Source organism: Amphiprion ocellaris, chromosome 9 (assembly GCF_022539595.1).
Source record: "Amphiprion ocellaris isolate individual 3 ecotype Okinawa chromosome 9, ASM2253959v1, whole genome shotgun sequence".
In the NCBI taxonomy this organism is placed as follows: domain Eukaryota; kingdom Metazoa; phylum Chordata; class Actinopteri; family Pomacentridae; genus Amphiprion; species Amphiprion ocellaris.
Genome location: NC_072774.1, coordinates 10,599,302 through 10,612,986, shown reverse-complemented (window position 1 = coordinate 10,612,986; position 13,685 = coordinate 10,599,302). Strand labels below are relative to the sequence as shown.

Here is a 13,685-nt window from a genome sequence, read left to right as displayed (position 1 = left end):
GCCTTGGAGAATTTAAACAGATAGTGCTGGTAGACTGTTGGAGCTCAATCTGAGGTCAACGGCTAAAATAATCAGACTAATCTTCATGTATACATGAATAAATAAGCGCATCGAGTATTCCATGGTTGTGTAAAATAAAATGGATCAGCGGTGGAAAGGATACAATCAAAGAGTTGGAAAAATGCCTAAAAATGTCACATTTCTGCAAGTTTGTGTTTTGTTTGTTCAGCAGGTATTTGAAAAATGGCTTTGAGTTTATTCTGTGTGGTTTTGTTACAGTTCAGCTACAGGCACCAGTGAAAGAGGCAAAAATCACCAAATTAGAACCAGACCCAGGTTTTAAGAGCCATTATTATCCATGAGTTTATTTCATACTCATTTATTTCACTCCTGCAGATCTAAACATGTTAAATCTACACAACAGTTCCATATCTCAGCTGTAGTTAAGCCCAAAACTTTATCAAAGGTGATAAAAAACAGTAAGACATTGTGTTAGAGATGGTGCAGATTAATTTTGACTACATATGTCATGTCCAAAAGTACTCACACCCTTTCTTAGTAGCCAGTGTCAAAGCCTTTATTTGCCTCCACATCACTTAAGCAGTCTCTCTGCGTGTCTCCACTGAGATTTTGGTCCTCTTTGTGATGATCTCCAGATCTTTAAGGTTGAAGCTTTCCTCTCCATCACTCTGATTTTTGGATGGATTCAGGTCTGGACTCAGGCTGGGCGGCTCCAATATCTTCATATTGTTTAAACTTTTTTTGTGACCTCTTTCATTGTATGTTTCAGATCACTGTCTTGTTGGACGGCCCAATGGTACCTGAGGACAACATACTCTGCAGACTTCCCTCCAACTTTACCTCTAGAAACTTAGTGTAATATTTTTCTCTCATGATGCTGTTGATTATGACAAGATTGCCCACTGGCTATAATACAGTCCTAAAGTATTATATTCCCACCACCATGTTATTTTCATGTACATTAATGATAAAGCCAGCCTAATATTAATCTTAATCTTTGTGTGTCTGTCTTGGAGAAGTTGAGTCCTCCCTTGTTGGCATCTGTCTACCTTCTGGTGTTGGTACCGGAACTGCTCAGATTCATGAGGATGGTCTCGGTACTGATCCTTGGATTCTTCTTGGCCTCTTACACTATCATTCCTTTAAGTACAGGGGCCACTTTTGGCTTCCCACCATTGACCTTTGAGATGCTTCACAATGTGGAAGTTGAATATGACTTTATAATCTTTCCCCATCTTGTGAGCAGTCTTAATGCACAATTTTCTCTCAGTGATGGTCCATAATAGCAGCTTACTGAGCTTTTTGGTTTCAGCCATGACTTGCAATTGACTAGTAAAAGACTAGAGAACTACTACATCAGCTGTTCTCAGTTCATGGTGTATTAGAACGCTCTGGAACATGGTGAAAATTATCAGAACACTTTGTAAACGTGTAGAAGCTGCATTTTTTTTACAAGATTCATGACAATTTCAAGAGGTATGAACAATTTTGGACACTGTCTTTTCTAGCAAAAATATTTAAAAAAACAAAACACTGTCAAACCTCATCATTGACATCTCTAACACAAGTTTTTGCTGTTATGTCACATTTTTATGTAACTTCAAGTAAAAAGAAACCTATCATATGTTAGAAATTTGCTATAAATCCAATGTATAACTGTAACAATCCTCTAAAGAATACGAAGAGTTGGTTTTGATTTGACAATACTGCTCAAATACAAGAGCTAATAAATGTGTGCTCATTTTCAGAAAAAAACTGCATCTACTCAACATAATGTCCATCAAGTCAAAACTACAACCTCCGGTCAGCATCATCACGACATGCTTGGATGTCTTTTGCTACCACTGGCTGCTTCTACAACCAGATCTACCACAGGAAATAGAGTTAGACACTTGTCCACCCATCTATAATCAGGTGGTGTCGGTGCAGCAGCTCATTTGATTCATGTGTACGAGCTGCAGACGGTGCTCCTGCAATGGGAGTCGGAGAGGAGAAATTCCTGCAAACCGCCACTGATTGGCAGCCATTCGTAGCTTGTTGGCTCAGCGGCAGCAGTAGCCAAAGTAATCTTCACTCCGGCTGTGTTTATTGTTTTACTGTTCAACCCTACAGTTACTGGGTTCATGTCTTCCTTATCGGCGCAAACAATCAAAAGAAACCACGGATCAGATGTACATGAATGGAGATGGAATGAAAACAAGCAGAGGACTTAATGTGTTATGTCATATTTAACTAAATATCATGAAAATATGGTGCCAAACTACCTGAAGTGTTGCCTCAACTGAAAGATGACAGAAATTTTAATTACTTCAAGGGTTGCTTTGATAACTGAGGCATTTATTTTGCCATTTATTCTGTAATAAATAAAAAAACTGAATGGTGACAATGAATGAGGAGGAGATCATGACAGAGTTTCATTCAAATAACCTTGGATGAAGCTGCAGACGTACAAACACTGCTGAACATGCATCAATACACTGTACTGTACATGGTGTGTTTAAAAAAACCACACATCTCACTTCAAAGTTTAACACAACTACATCGATCAAATATAACACACATCATCTGCACTGGAAAAGCTTCACATGACCCGGTCTTTGCTTCCTTCTTGGGAAATTTTGAGCAAAAATGTGCTAAGATTTAAGTTCTGGGTGGGCCCACTTCATGCACTGCACCACTGTCACTCAACAGAGTCCAAGCGGGACATATGGTCGAGATAAACAACCTTATTTTCTTGATCGACAGCCTTCGAATGTGTGAGCAGAAGTGGCAGGACCCATGCTGCTTCTTTCAAAAGAGGGAAAGCTTCAAAACATTTATCAAATCGAAGATTACTTTCATGGGAACTGAGTATTGGTATTGGAGAGATTTCCAACTGTATCAGGCTTTGTACTTACTGCTGCAGCTGGACGGGCTGGAACGGTTTGGAACAGGCTGCCATTGCAAAACTATAGCAGATGCAAACTCTGCAGTAAATCTTTCACTATTAGTCCATGACAGGAATTGTTGGAAAAGTGTGTTTTGAAGGCAGAATAGTGGTGATCAGAGCCTGGTCTAAGCCTGGAGCCAAGAAGAAGTTGAGGTATTTAGGAAAACTGATAGGGTTTTTTATAAATTCCAATTCTTTCAGTCCAAAGGTGCTTTACTTTCAGCCTTAAGGTTCTTTCTGTGTTGGTCAGGGAATTATTACACACTTCTTTCCTTATTGTAGAAGCACATGTTCTGTCCTCCGATGTAGACTTGAGGACCAGCAAGAGCAGATTATGAGCAAAATGAACAGACGAGGCTTGCAGGCTGCCCATTCTTTCAATTGATCGGGGCGAGATGTGCTCATTGTGAATTTAGTTCAGTCTGACTGAACTCTGACTGGTGGAATCATGAAGCCCTGCTCGATGGGTTAGGATTGAGGTCTCATCCAAGAAATATTGATTTTGTCAAGCTTCATTTTATTCATAAATTCATGAGAATTATGCTAGCTCCCCTGGTTAATGCTGACAGCCAGATCCACAATATTTCATACTTGCTTCTTGCCACAGCGAGCACCAAAATTTTGTCAGGTAAAATCCAGTCTCAACGCCCAAAGGCTCCAACCTGGAACATGCTATATCATAGTGCCTCCAACATGTGAAAAATGGAACTCATGATGTACTGAAGGGTTTTCAAAAAGAATAAAGTATCTGAGGATTTAAGTGTGTTTTACAAACCGTTATTCCTGGCTCTCCTCGGTCTCCTCTGGCTCCTCTTATGCCCGGACCGCCCTGAAACACAGACCGAAAAACACACTGTTACAATCGAGCTCGGTTAAGGTTTGTAATGTGCCTAAAAAAAGAATAATGGCTACAACACAAGCTGCTAGAAAATATCTTAAACTCCAGCATGGAAATTAGGGCGCATATTTTAAAATCTAATAAAAATAGGACGCCATATGTCTTGGATTATGGATTATGAATATGGTGGATGGAGGCCAATGCTGATCGCTGCTGTAAACTGCCCCTTTGAGCTCTATTTTATGACTCTGCATCTGCGACTAACAGCGGGGAACTGGAGCTGTAAACCCCGGGCTGACCCCTTCAGCCCCGAGGTTTAACCGGGGACAAACAACACACATCTGCTAATCATTGGACCATTTGGGAGATATCCTCTTCCTGTGTTTGCTTAAATAGGTCTCACCCGGAAGGCAAGGGGCAACTAGGTAGTTCCTAAACTATTTAGCCAAAGGGGACAGGAGGGAGGAATATGAGAGGAGACATGCAGATGTGGTGAAAGCAAGAGGTCACAATGGATTGTATAGCTCGAGTTTGTTTTCTTATTTTACCGTTTTACTACATGATACCAGCGTCATTTCATTTTTTTGTTCCTAATTTAAACCAATAAACATTCAAAACCTACCAAACTGCTGACCAAAGTCTGAAGCTAGTTGGTTAACGTAAGGAGTCATTAGCTCCCTCTGTTTTATAAGAGCTCATTTAAACAGCTTACTGAGCAAATCTGTTGCCTTCACTGAATGGAACATTTATTGGTATTAAACAGAAATTTATTGGGCACTTAAACTTGATTTCAATCCTCTGAACCCAAAAACCCACCGTCAGGTTTGAAAGACATACAAAATTGCCTAAATTACACCAATGAATCAGAGCCAGACACTACAAAAACACAAAGAATCATCAGATTTTCGGCTTTCTGATGGTCCTTGAATTACTAATCTGCAACATGCCCTTCTTATAAGGAAATAAAACTGAAGGTTGAAATCTTGATATTTCATGAAAATCACTTTATTCCACGTATTCCATTTAGGAATAGTTACTGGGTGCCTTTATGATTCTTCTAGTCTATGCTAGTGATGAATTGATCTTTTTTAAAATTCCTATTACTCAGTCAGTGCAAAAATGCATTCTAATGTTCAACCAAAGCTAATGTAACACTTTAGAAATCTGAGTTTTCCAAATCAAGATGGTATCTTTCAGTATTAGTCGTTTTAGTATATTATTCCATTTCGTATACCCCTGGACAGAGTTTTTTAAAGCTGTGGAATAGTAGTAATAGTGGCTTTTTTCAGACCTTCTTAACAATTTCACAAAGAAAATGCTTAAAACAAGAAGGCATTTAATGAAGAGGAAAACACAAAAAGATTACAGAAAATGTGTGAGCTGAAGCTTTAGCTTGTTATACCCACAACACTCTAATAGACAACCTTTTCATGACCGGGTTCCAGCAATATAAAACAAAAGCTAAAATTACTGATGTTTCATGGACAATAATGACTGTACCTCAGTATTACATTTGTCATTGAAGTCATTTTAAAACATCTTTTAAAGTTTGCAAGGTGAACTACAGATTCCTACATCACAGTAGACAGACAAATATTTGTTGTTGGCCACAAAAGGTGGGGGACTACATATGACAGACAAATACAACAACAAAAGAAAAACAAAAATGATTGATGGTACTCATCAATTCAGCAGTTTGTCTCTTTTGTTTTTAATGGGTCCATCTAAACAAATTGAGCCCAGGACTCGTTTGAGTCTCGGCAGAACCTGCAGAGAAACTAAAATTGACGTCCAACAGCAGCAATCCAAATAATTAGGTTTGGATTCTTCCATTGGCCTTTAATGACGGCAGAAAAAAAAATACAGCTATTATGATTTAACCAAGCAATTTGATACTAAAATTTACATTTTTCAAATAATACTTGGATCTGAAACAACGTATTCAGTTTTAGCAGACGAAGCTGAGCGTGACTTCTTCCCACTAATGTCAGATTGATTGTTGACTGATGTTCGTTATTGAGCCGCGTCTCTGCCAGATCAGGCGGCACAGATTGCAATTCACTTGAGACAATCAATACCGTTTGAGACAGAGAAAACCGAAGAGGTCTGCTGCTATGTGAGACGGGAAAAGACGCATCTGACAGTGAAAGCAAACACAGAAATTACTCTTCGGGAGAAGGAACGTTGTTTTGAATGATTACTTCCATCACTGTGCATAGTCGAGATCAAAAAACTTTCTTGTCTATAGAGTTAGACAATAGACAAAAATACATATTCTACTGATTAGAAAAACTTTAGAAAGATTGATCTTTAGTAGAGCAATGTTTTGATCTCTAAACATTTTTTAAATACGTTGTGAACGCTATTACCCCTCAGCTATTTTCTGGAAAATTTCAGTAACTTTATTTCTAATCTCTTTTCTTGATCATTAGAAGGATTAGTCATGCATGATATATTTTTTTCCTGAACAGTCAGGTCTATCCAGATCTTCGATTTGATATAATACTTGTAGTTTTTGTTTTACACTGCCCGGCCAAAAAAAAAGGTGGCACACTAATATTTTGTTGCCTTTATCTCCGAGACTGACACACGTTTGCATTGGCATCGTTTCAATAAGCTTCTGCAGTGTCACAGCATTTATTTCTGTCCAGAGGTGCATTAATTTTCTACCAAGATCTTATATTGATGATGGGAGAGTCGAACTGTTGAGCAAAGTCTTCCCCAGAACATCCTAAAGATTCTCAGTGGGGCTGAGGTCTGGACTCTGGAGGCCAATCATGTGTGAAAATGATCAGGGAAGAAAAACTCCACTGATGGAAACACCTGGTCATTCAGTATATTCAGGTAGTCAGCTGACCTCATTCTTTGGGAACATAACGTTGCTGAACCTGACCAACCCCAGATCATAACTCTAACCCCCACAGGCTGGTAGACACTAGACATGATGAGTGCATCACTTCATCCACCTCTCTTCTTACCCTGATGCCCCCATCACTCTGGAACAGGGTAAATCTGGACTCATCAGATCACATGACTGACCACATGGTTCATCACTATCCTTCAGGTTTTAGTAAAGCGTTGGACGGTTCTTAACCTGATTTTAGTAGTTTCAGAAATGTCCTTAGTTGTTTTCTTTGCTTGACGCAGTCCAATAATTTGACCCTTCTGAAACAGATTAATATCCTTTCCATGACCACAGGATTTGTCTTCCAACATGGTTGTTTAAGAAATGAGAAGCTCCTCACTGCATCAGCTAGAGTTAAATAAGTTGTTGCAGCTGAAACGTATTCATCACTGCAGTAATTACGGTATCCAATGGAAGGCTCTTACCTATTTGCTTAGTTAAATCCAGGTGGCGACTTTTTTTTGTCCTGGCAGTATATATTAGCCTTTTTTTCAAGAAAAAAATTAATTCATATTACAAAATGTTTTTACATGTATGTTACCATAAACAGCTGGCAGTAGAGAGATGTTTTCAGAACTGTTTAGTCACTGCTCTTGATATATCACATTTAAAACAACAGCCATTGCAACACAATAAAGTGCTTACCAGCAAAAAAGAAAAGCTTATGACTCACATTACGAATTAACCTAATAACCCTTATGAAAGACCGTATGGTGCTTTTTATTATCTGAATTTCCCTCATAATTTCCATATAAGGGATTTAAACCCTGCTCAACATATATAAAATACTACTTTACCTGACTATAAGACTAATGAAGGCGGAGAATCTGCAGTGTTGTCACATACATAGAAAGTAATAACGTAGCTTAGATCCTACTGTATTACAAATTACATAGCCGAATCCAACTAATATAAATATGAAGGCTAATACCCCGCAGCATTAATTACAGAGATTAATCTGACACATTTAGAAGTAAAATTTTGCCCCTACAAGCACATACATGAAAACCCAACAAATCCTATGGTTCCCTGGACCCCGTATAAGCAAGATTTGGTTCAATTCTTTTGATTCTAATCTTTATTTTATGTGAACTCTTATGTTGTTGCGATTACCTGCAATCTGGCAGAATCAGAACCACGATGGTGGGATAGTCTATGACTTGTGAAAAATATGCTTAGTGCCTAACAGAAATACCTGTCATTATTTTATTCACATTCTAGAGAGAGCAAATCAGAAAAATGTTTGTCCACCCCACCCGAAAACAAGTTGATCACAGCTTTTAATTGATTGCAATGAAAACCATAAAGTCCCTTACTTTGTGTTTATTTTTCATTAAAAAAAAAAAGTGGGTTGCAGTGTCAGTCCTATGCTGGAGAAAATGCAGAAATTCACCGTAAAAAAAAAAAAAAAATCAAGATTACTCTTTGGCACATAGAAAAAAAACTAGTATGACTGCAAAGGGTGAGTTCTGCTGTTTATGTAAATGTGAAGCAGGCCTACATTATACAAAACAACAGAGACTGCGATTTATTCAACTGAGAAGCAGGAGAGTGAAAATGAGTGAAAAAATATGTTACGATGTTACTTTGTGGAAGTTTGATCTGTCCTCATAACACTATGACTTCAGTATGTACAAATGTTTAACGAGCAGAGTTAAAAAGCTCTTTCTTGTGATATGATATTAACACATATATTGCATAGATAATAGATAACATATTAATATATGACTAATTTAAACAAAAGTAATAGGTGTGGATGGTGGTAAAGCTTAATGCAGGTTGTAACTATGATTAATTTGATATAAATTCAAATTTAGCAGTCAAACAGACAAGCAACTAGCATCATTGGCAAAGTCAAGTCATGTATTTATATTATATGTGCAACACCTCACTACAATAAATACTTTGACAGCAGTTTAACTAAGAAGAATGGATGTGAACTTGGACTACAATTTGTTGAGCTCTAAGGTCTAAAACGTTTTTGATGTCTTATTTGCTTTCCATTTGTCTTCTCGCGGCAGTTTGCTCCACCAGCTTTCCCCCACAGATCCATTTTTCACTCTCTTTGGCTTCACAGTGACCAAAATCTCAGCAGCACAACAACAACTTCAGTACACATCCATTGTTTGTAGTAAAACTCCACAGTCTGTTAGGATTGTGAAAGTTTTCCTGTCAGTAGGAAGCTTGTCTTCCACTGGGAATAATACACACATTTGTTGTAGTGTAACAACCATTATATTGTCTTAACGAGGGGAATGGCACTGCCTTTTCATCCTGCCTCCGAATCCCACTGACTTGAAGGCGCAGTTTTAGCACAAAAGCTGCTATGATTTTGCCATTAAACCGTTCATCTACGCCCATATGCTGCAGTTAAAATGTGATTTAAGAAGCCCATTCAATGCCAGAGAGATTAACAGACACAGACAGAGCGACAGACACTGGCGCAGAGAGGCATAATGTGATAATAAAACGAGAGAGAGAGCCTCGAGCGCTGGGATGATGGTAAGGTAGGAGAAAAAAAAAGAAGAAAAAGAGAAAAACAATGAAAAGCTGAAATCTAAGCTATTTGCCATGCTATATTGATCTCCGCTTTCAAAAGGAGAGAAGACAGATGGAGGCGACAGATATTGTGCAGAGAAAACATGACAGAGAACAATAGAATTGTCAAATCAAGTCAGTTTAGGAACAACTGATGTCGACTAAAGTGCTGCAGAGCTAAAAGAACAACAGAAAAAACAATAAATCGGTATAAAACAACACAGGTAAAAGCATAATGTCTAGAAATCTGAAATGACATGAAATAAAAATGGGTTTTCAAACAGGATTTAAAATGCTTAGGGCTAGTGAGGTCCTGATACTCTATAGTTTGCTGCAAAGTCCTGCTCTTCTCTGGGTTTTAATACAGACCTCGACCTGAACCAGTCAGCAGACATCAGTGATCTCGTGGGATTGAGCAGAATTAAAAGATCAGAGATGTAAGGAGGCGCAAACCCGTTTAATGACTTAAAAACAAACAAAAAGATCAGAAAAATCTATTCCAATTCTAACTGGGAGCCAGTGCAAAGGAGCCAATATAGGTGAAATGTGGTCTTGCATGCGTTTTCCTATTAGCAGTTGAGCGGCAGTGTTTTGGGCCAGAGGCTGGCAGAGTAAAGCCTGCTGCAGAGGGTGAGCCTGGGTGAGATGAAAGTGTGAAACAACTTCTGGAAGGTAGCAAAGGTGAGAAAAGGCTTGAACTTTGCAAGGAAGAAGCTGGCTGCATTCATTTTCTTGTCAAGGGTTGCCACAGATCATTCCCAAGTTTTATTAAGGGTTGATAGTAGAAACCCAAAGTTTGCCACTAAGGGTAGTGGGCAGGTCAGGGGCTCTAAGGATCATAACCTCTGCTATTTGGACAAAATGAAGGAAATTCTGGTTTTATTTTCATCCAGGCAACCCAGTAATAAAGTATGTCTCTGACTGGCACATACATTTCTAAACCTCCTATTGGTTGCAGTCGCAAGGAAAAAAATCTGTGTCTAAGGGTGAAAAATGAAGGTTTTATTGTTGGTGGAATATCACAGTAGATGGAAACATTGACCGAATTTGCGCCATCATATAACTGATTTGCAGGAGTCTATCAAAGCAGAGTCGTACCATTAAAGGCCATCTGTACATATTAATGAGCCTACAAGGTTTTAAGACTCTATCTACATTATTTGTCAAGTTATGGCGCTTCAAACGTTGTTCCACAGACTGGTGCGAAGAAAACAACGTAAAAATTGATATGACCCCAATTTTTAAAATAACTTTTAACTCAAAAACGAATGGTACTTATGACCACAGATTTTTACAAATGGTTAAATTGATCAATATTCACCACTTTAAAATAAATCTGTCAAATTGAAGATTGTCAGGTGAGGGGCATTCAGTGACCCAGAACTTAAAAACAGCATATACAATGAATAAAGAACAGATCTGTGTGGGACTCCACAGGTGAGGAGTTTTGATAAAAATGAAAACAGCCTCTTAGTTAATTGTGATTCAAACCATTTAAGAAACGTTTCTTCAGGGTCAACACATCGAAGATGAGGATGTACTAAAATGACAGAATTCCCTGAATAAGCAACCCTGCCTCCCAAAAATGAATGAAATCCCTGTTAACTAAACTGCATTTTCATCTTGAGGGGAAGGTATTTTTCTGCTGGTTTATGTTTGTTTGTGACCAAATAATTTTCTTATCAACACATGTCCACCATTTATTTCATTGCTTTACTGTTGCCCCATTTCAACCAACCAATCCTATATTAGATAAGGCTGGACTTGTAACTCTGCTAAGCTTAAAAAATGTTGCCAAAGGGTTGCGTAATACCAAAACCACGATATTTTCCCTAACAATGTATTTTTGGTACCTAAACTTAACCAAAAAAACTAATTATCATTGTGAAAGTGTCAACAAAAGCATGTTTTCCTAAAAATGACCACATACAGTAGGTTTAGTGCCTAAATCTAACCAGACAGAAAGTGAAAACCCACAGTAAATGAGTGAAAATGAAACTTAAGACTAAAAATATTGATAATAAATGATATATACAGCAGTGTCCTGGGTGAAGGTTTCCAACTCTCCACCCTTCATTCTACCTCCTTATGTGGATTTTCAAACTACAAGCCTTTTCTACTATATTACAGGTGCAAAAATACACTTCTTTGTGAAAAAAAAAACATGTTTCTTTAAGAATGTAAATAAGAATGCAATTTAGTTGTATAGGAACATAATTTTGTGAAGTCAGTATTAAGGAAGAGATCATTAAAAGTGCAGGTTTGGTGCTAATGTTCCTCAAAACCTGACTGAAAAACAACATGTTCATCCAAAAGGGCCTGGAGCTGATGGAATACAACTTTCTCAAGGATCTTAGAAAGAAAAAGCAGTTTGGAAATTAATCTGAAATTAGACAGAACTGTGGGATCTTGGTTTGGCTTTTTAATAATAAGCCTGCTGTAAATGTGCAGGAACAGACACAGCCAGAAAGCAGCTATCAATAATACACAAAACTGTTGTTTATAAAGTTCTTCATCCTCTTTAATATGCTTATTTTTCTGAAAATAACTGAAAAGACAAGAAAATAAGATTAAATCCAATACTGTAATATATTCTTCTGTTCTGGAAAAGCAGCATTAAAGGCTAAAATAAAGAGACAGGAGGGCGGGCTGTGATCTGTGGATACAACACTACAGATAAATAAGAAGATATGGCTTGTTGGACAGGGAGGAAAATTGGTAGAACTGTAATCAGCTGTGATAAATGGAATCGGCCCATAATTACTTTCTCAAACTATACCGGTGTCGAGCTACACCTCCTTCTCCTCCCCTCACTATTCAGAGGCACACACAAAGACGAAGCGAGAAAACACAAAAAGGGAGAGAAAACGAAAGTGATGGAGAGAGAAAAGGAAAAGAAAAGAAGATGGAATAAAGACAAAAAAGTCTCAGGCTGTAAATGAGCTCATTTACTTGCTCTCATCTCACGAGTTCTTTCAGGTTGAAGCTGCCACAGCTGCTCTACATGCACAACATTACTCTCCCTAACATACAGACTCCTCAGTGAAAACAGATAACGATTTGTGAGTTTTTTTTCATTGAGAGGGGAGATTTTAAATTGTATTTAGCTGGTCAGTGGACAAAAAAACCTCCTTACAATGCAGGGATGACAAATAAGTAGTGTACTGACTTTAAATGAACTTTTGTTGTGTGTTTTTTGACACAGCGGTCCTTTGTGATGTTGGAAACTAGGGGTTGGTTGTGGATTAGCCACTACGATTTACATCATCATGTTTTACCTTAAGGTATCTTACTGAATCTTAACATATCTTCTCATATCTTAACGTATCTTATGTTATTGTATCTTATCATATCTTAATGTATCTTAACACATCTTATTGTATCTTATCGTATGATGTCTTACCGTAACTTAACACATCTTATCTTATTGTGCCTTATTGTACCTAAACGTATCTGATTGTATCTTATTATATTTTAACAAATCTTAACTTATCATATCTTAATGTATGTTGACGTATCTTACCTTATGGTATCTTATCTGATCGTATCTTAACGTATCTCATCTTATCATATCTTATTGTATCTCATCATATCTTAACATCTTATCGTATATTATCGTATGTTAACGCATCTTAGTATATCTTATCATATCTTAGCGTATCTTACCATAACTTGACGCATCTTAACATATCTTATCGCATCTTAACGTATCTTTTTATATCTTGACATAACTTAACGTATCTTATCGTATCTTTTTATATCTTGACATAACTTAACGTATCTTATCGTATCTTTTTATATCTTGACATAACTTAACGTATCTTATCGTATCTCAATGTCTCTTAAGCTATCCTATCTTGTCATATCTTATTGCATCTTATATCTTAACATATCTCATCATAGCTTTTTGTATCTTATCATATCTTATCGTATCTTATCGTGACTTCACATATCGTAACATATCTTATTGTATCTCAATATCTCTTAGCCTATCTTATCTTATTATATGTTATTGCATCTTATATCTTAACATATCTTATTGTAGCATCTTGTATCTTATCATATCTTAACATATCTTCTCATGTCTTATCGTATCTTAATGTATTTTATCGTATCTTGACGCATCTTGACGTATTTTATCATATCTTATTGAATCTTATCATATCTTATTGTATCTTTTTGTATCTTAATGTATTGTGTCGTATCTTAACATGCCTTATTTTATCTTAACATATCTTATGTAACCGTATCTTCTGTTATCTTCTCTTTCATTGCTTTTATGTGTGAATTAACTGGTTGTGTTGTTATGTGTTTTAGGCCACAGTCTCAAAATTGCCCCTTAAAAAACCACTGTCCTGAACTGAACTGATTTGAATTAAATTTAACTTCACATTGAACATTCACTTTATAATCAGCTGCTGTGTGACTTGAATATTTACAAGCATTTTTAACAT

At 37.2% G+C, this 13,685-nt stretch overlaps 1 protein-coding gene across 2 annotated transcripts in view; it reads right to left on the bottom strand.

Annotated features, from left to right (window-relative positions):
• LOC111565709 (collagen alpha-1(XIV) chain-like) overlaps window positions 1-13,685 on the bottom strand; it is a 196,114-nt gene that overhangs the window by 33,115 nt on the left and 149,314 nt on the right. For both annotated transcript variants that reach the window (XM_055013738.1, XM_055013739.1), the window contains exon 37: window positions 3,726-3,779. In XM_055013738.1, the coding sequence (XP_054869713.1) occupies window positions 3,726-3,779 (54 nt within the window). The remainder of the gene's footprint in view (window positions 1-3,725; window positions 3,780-13,685) is intronic.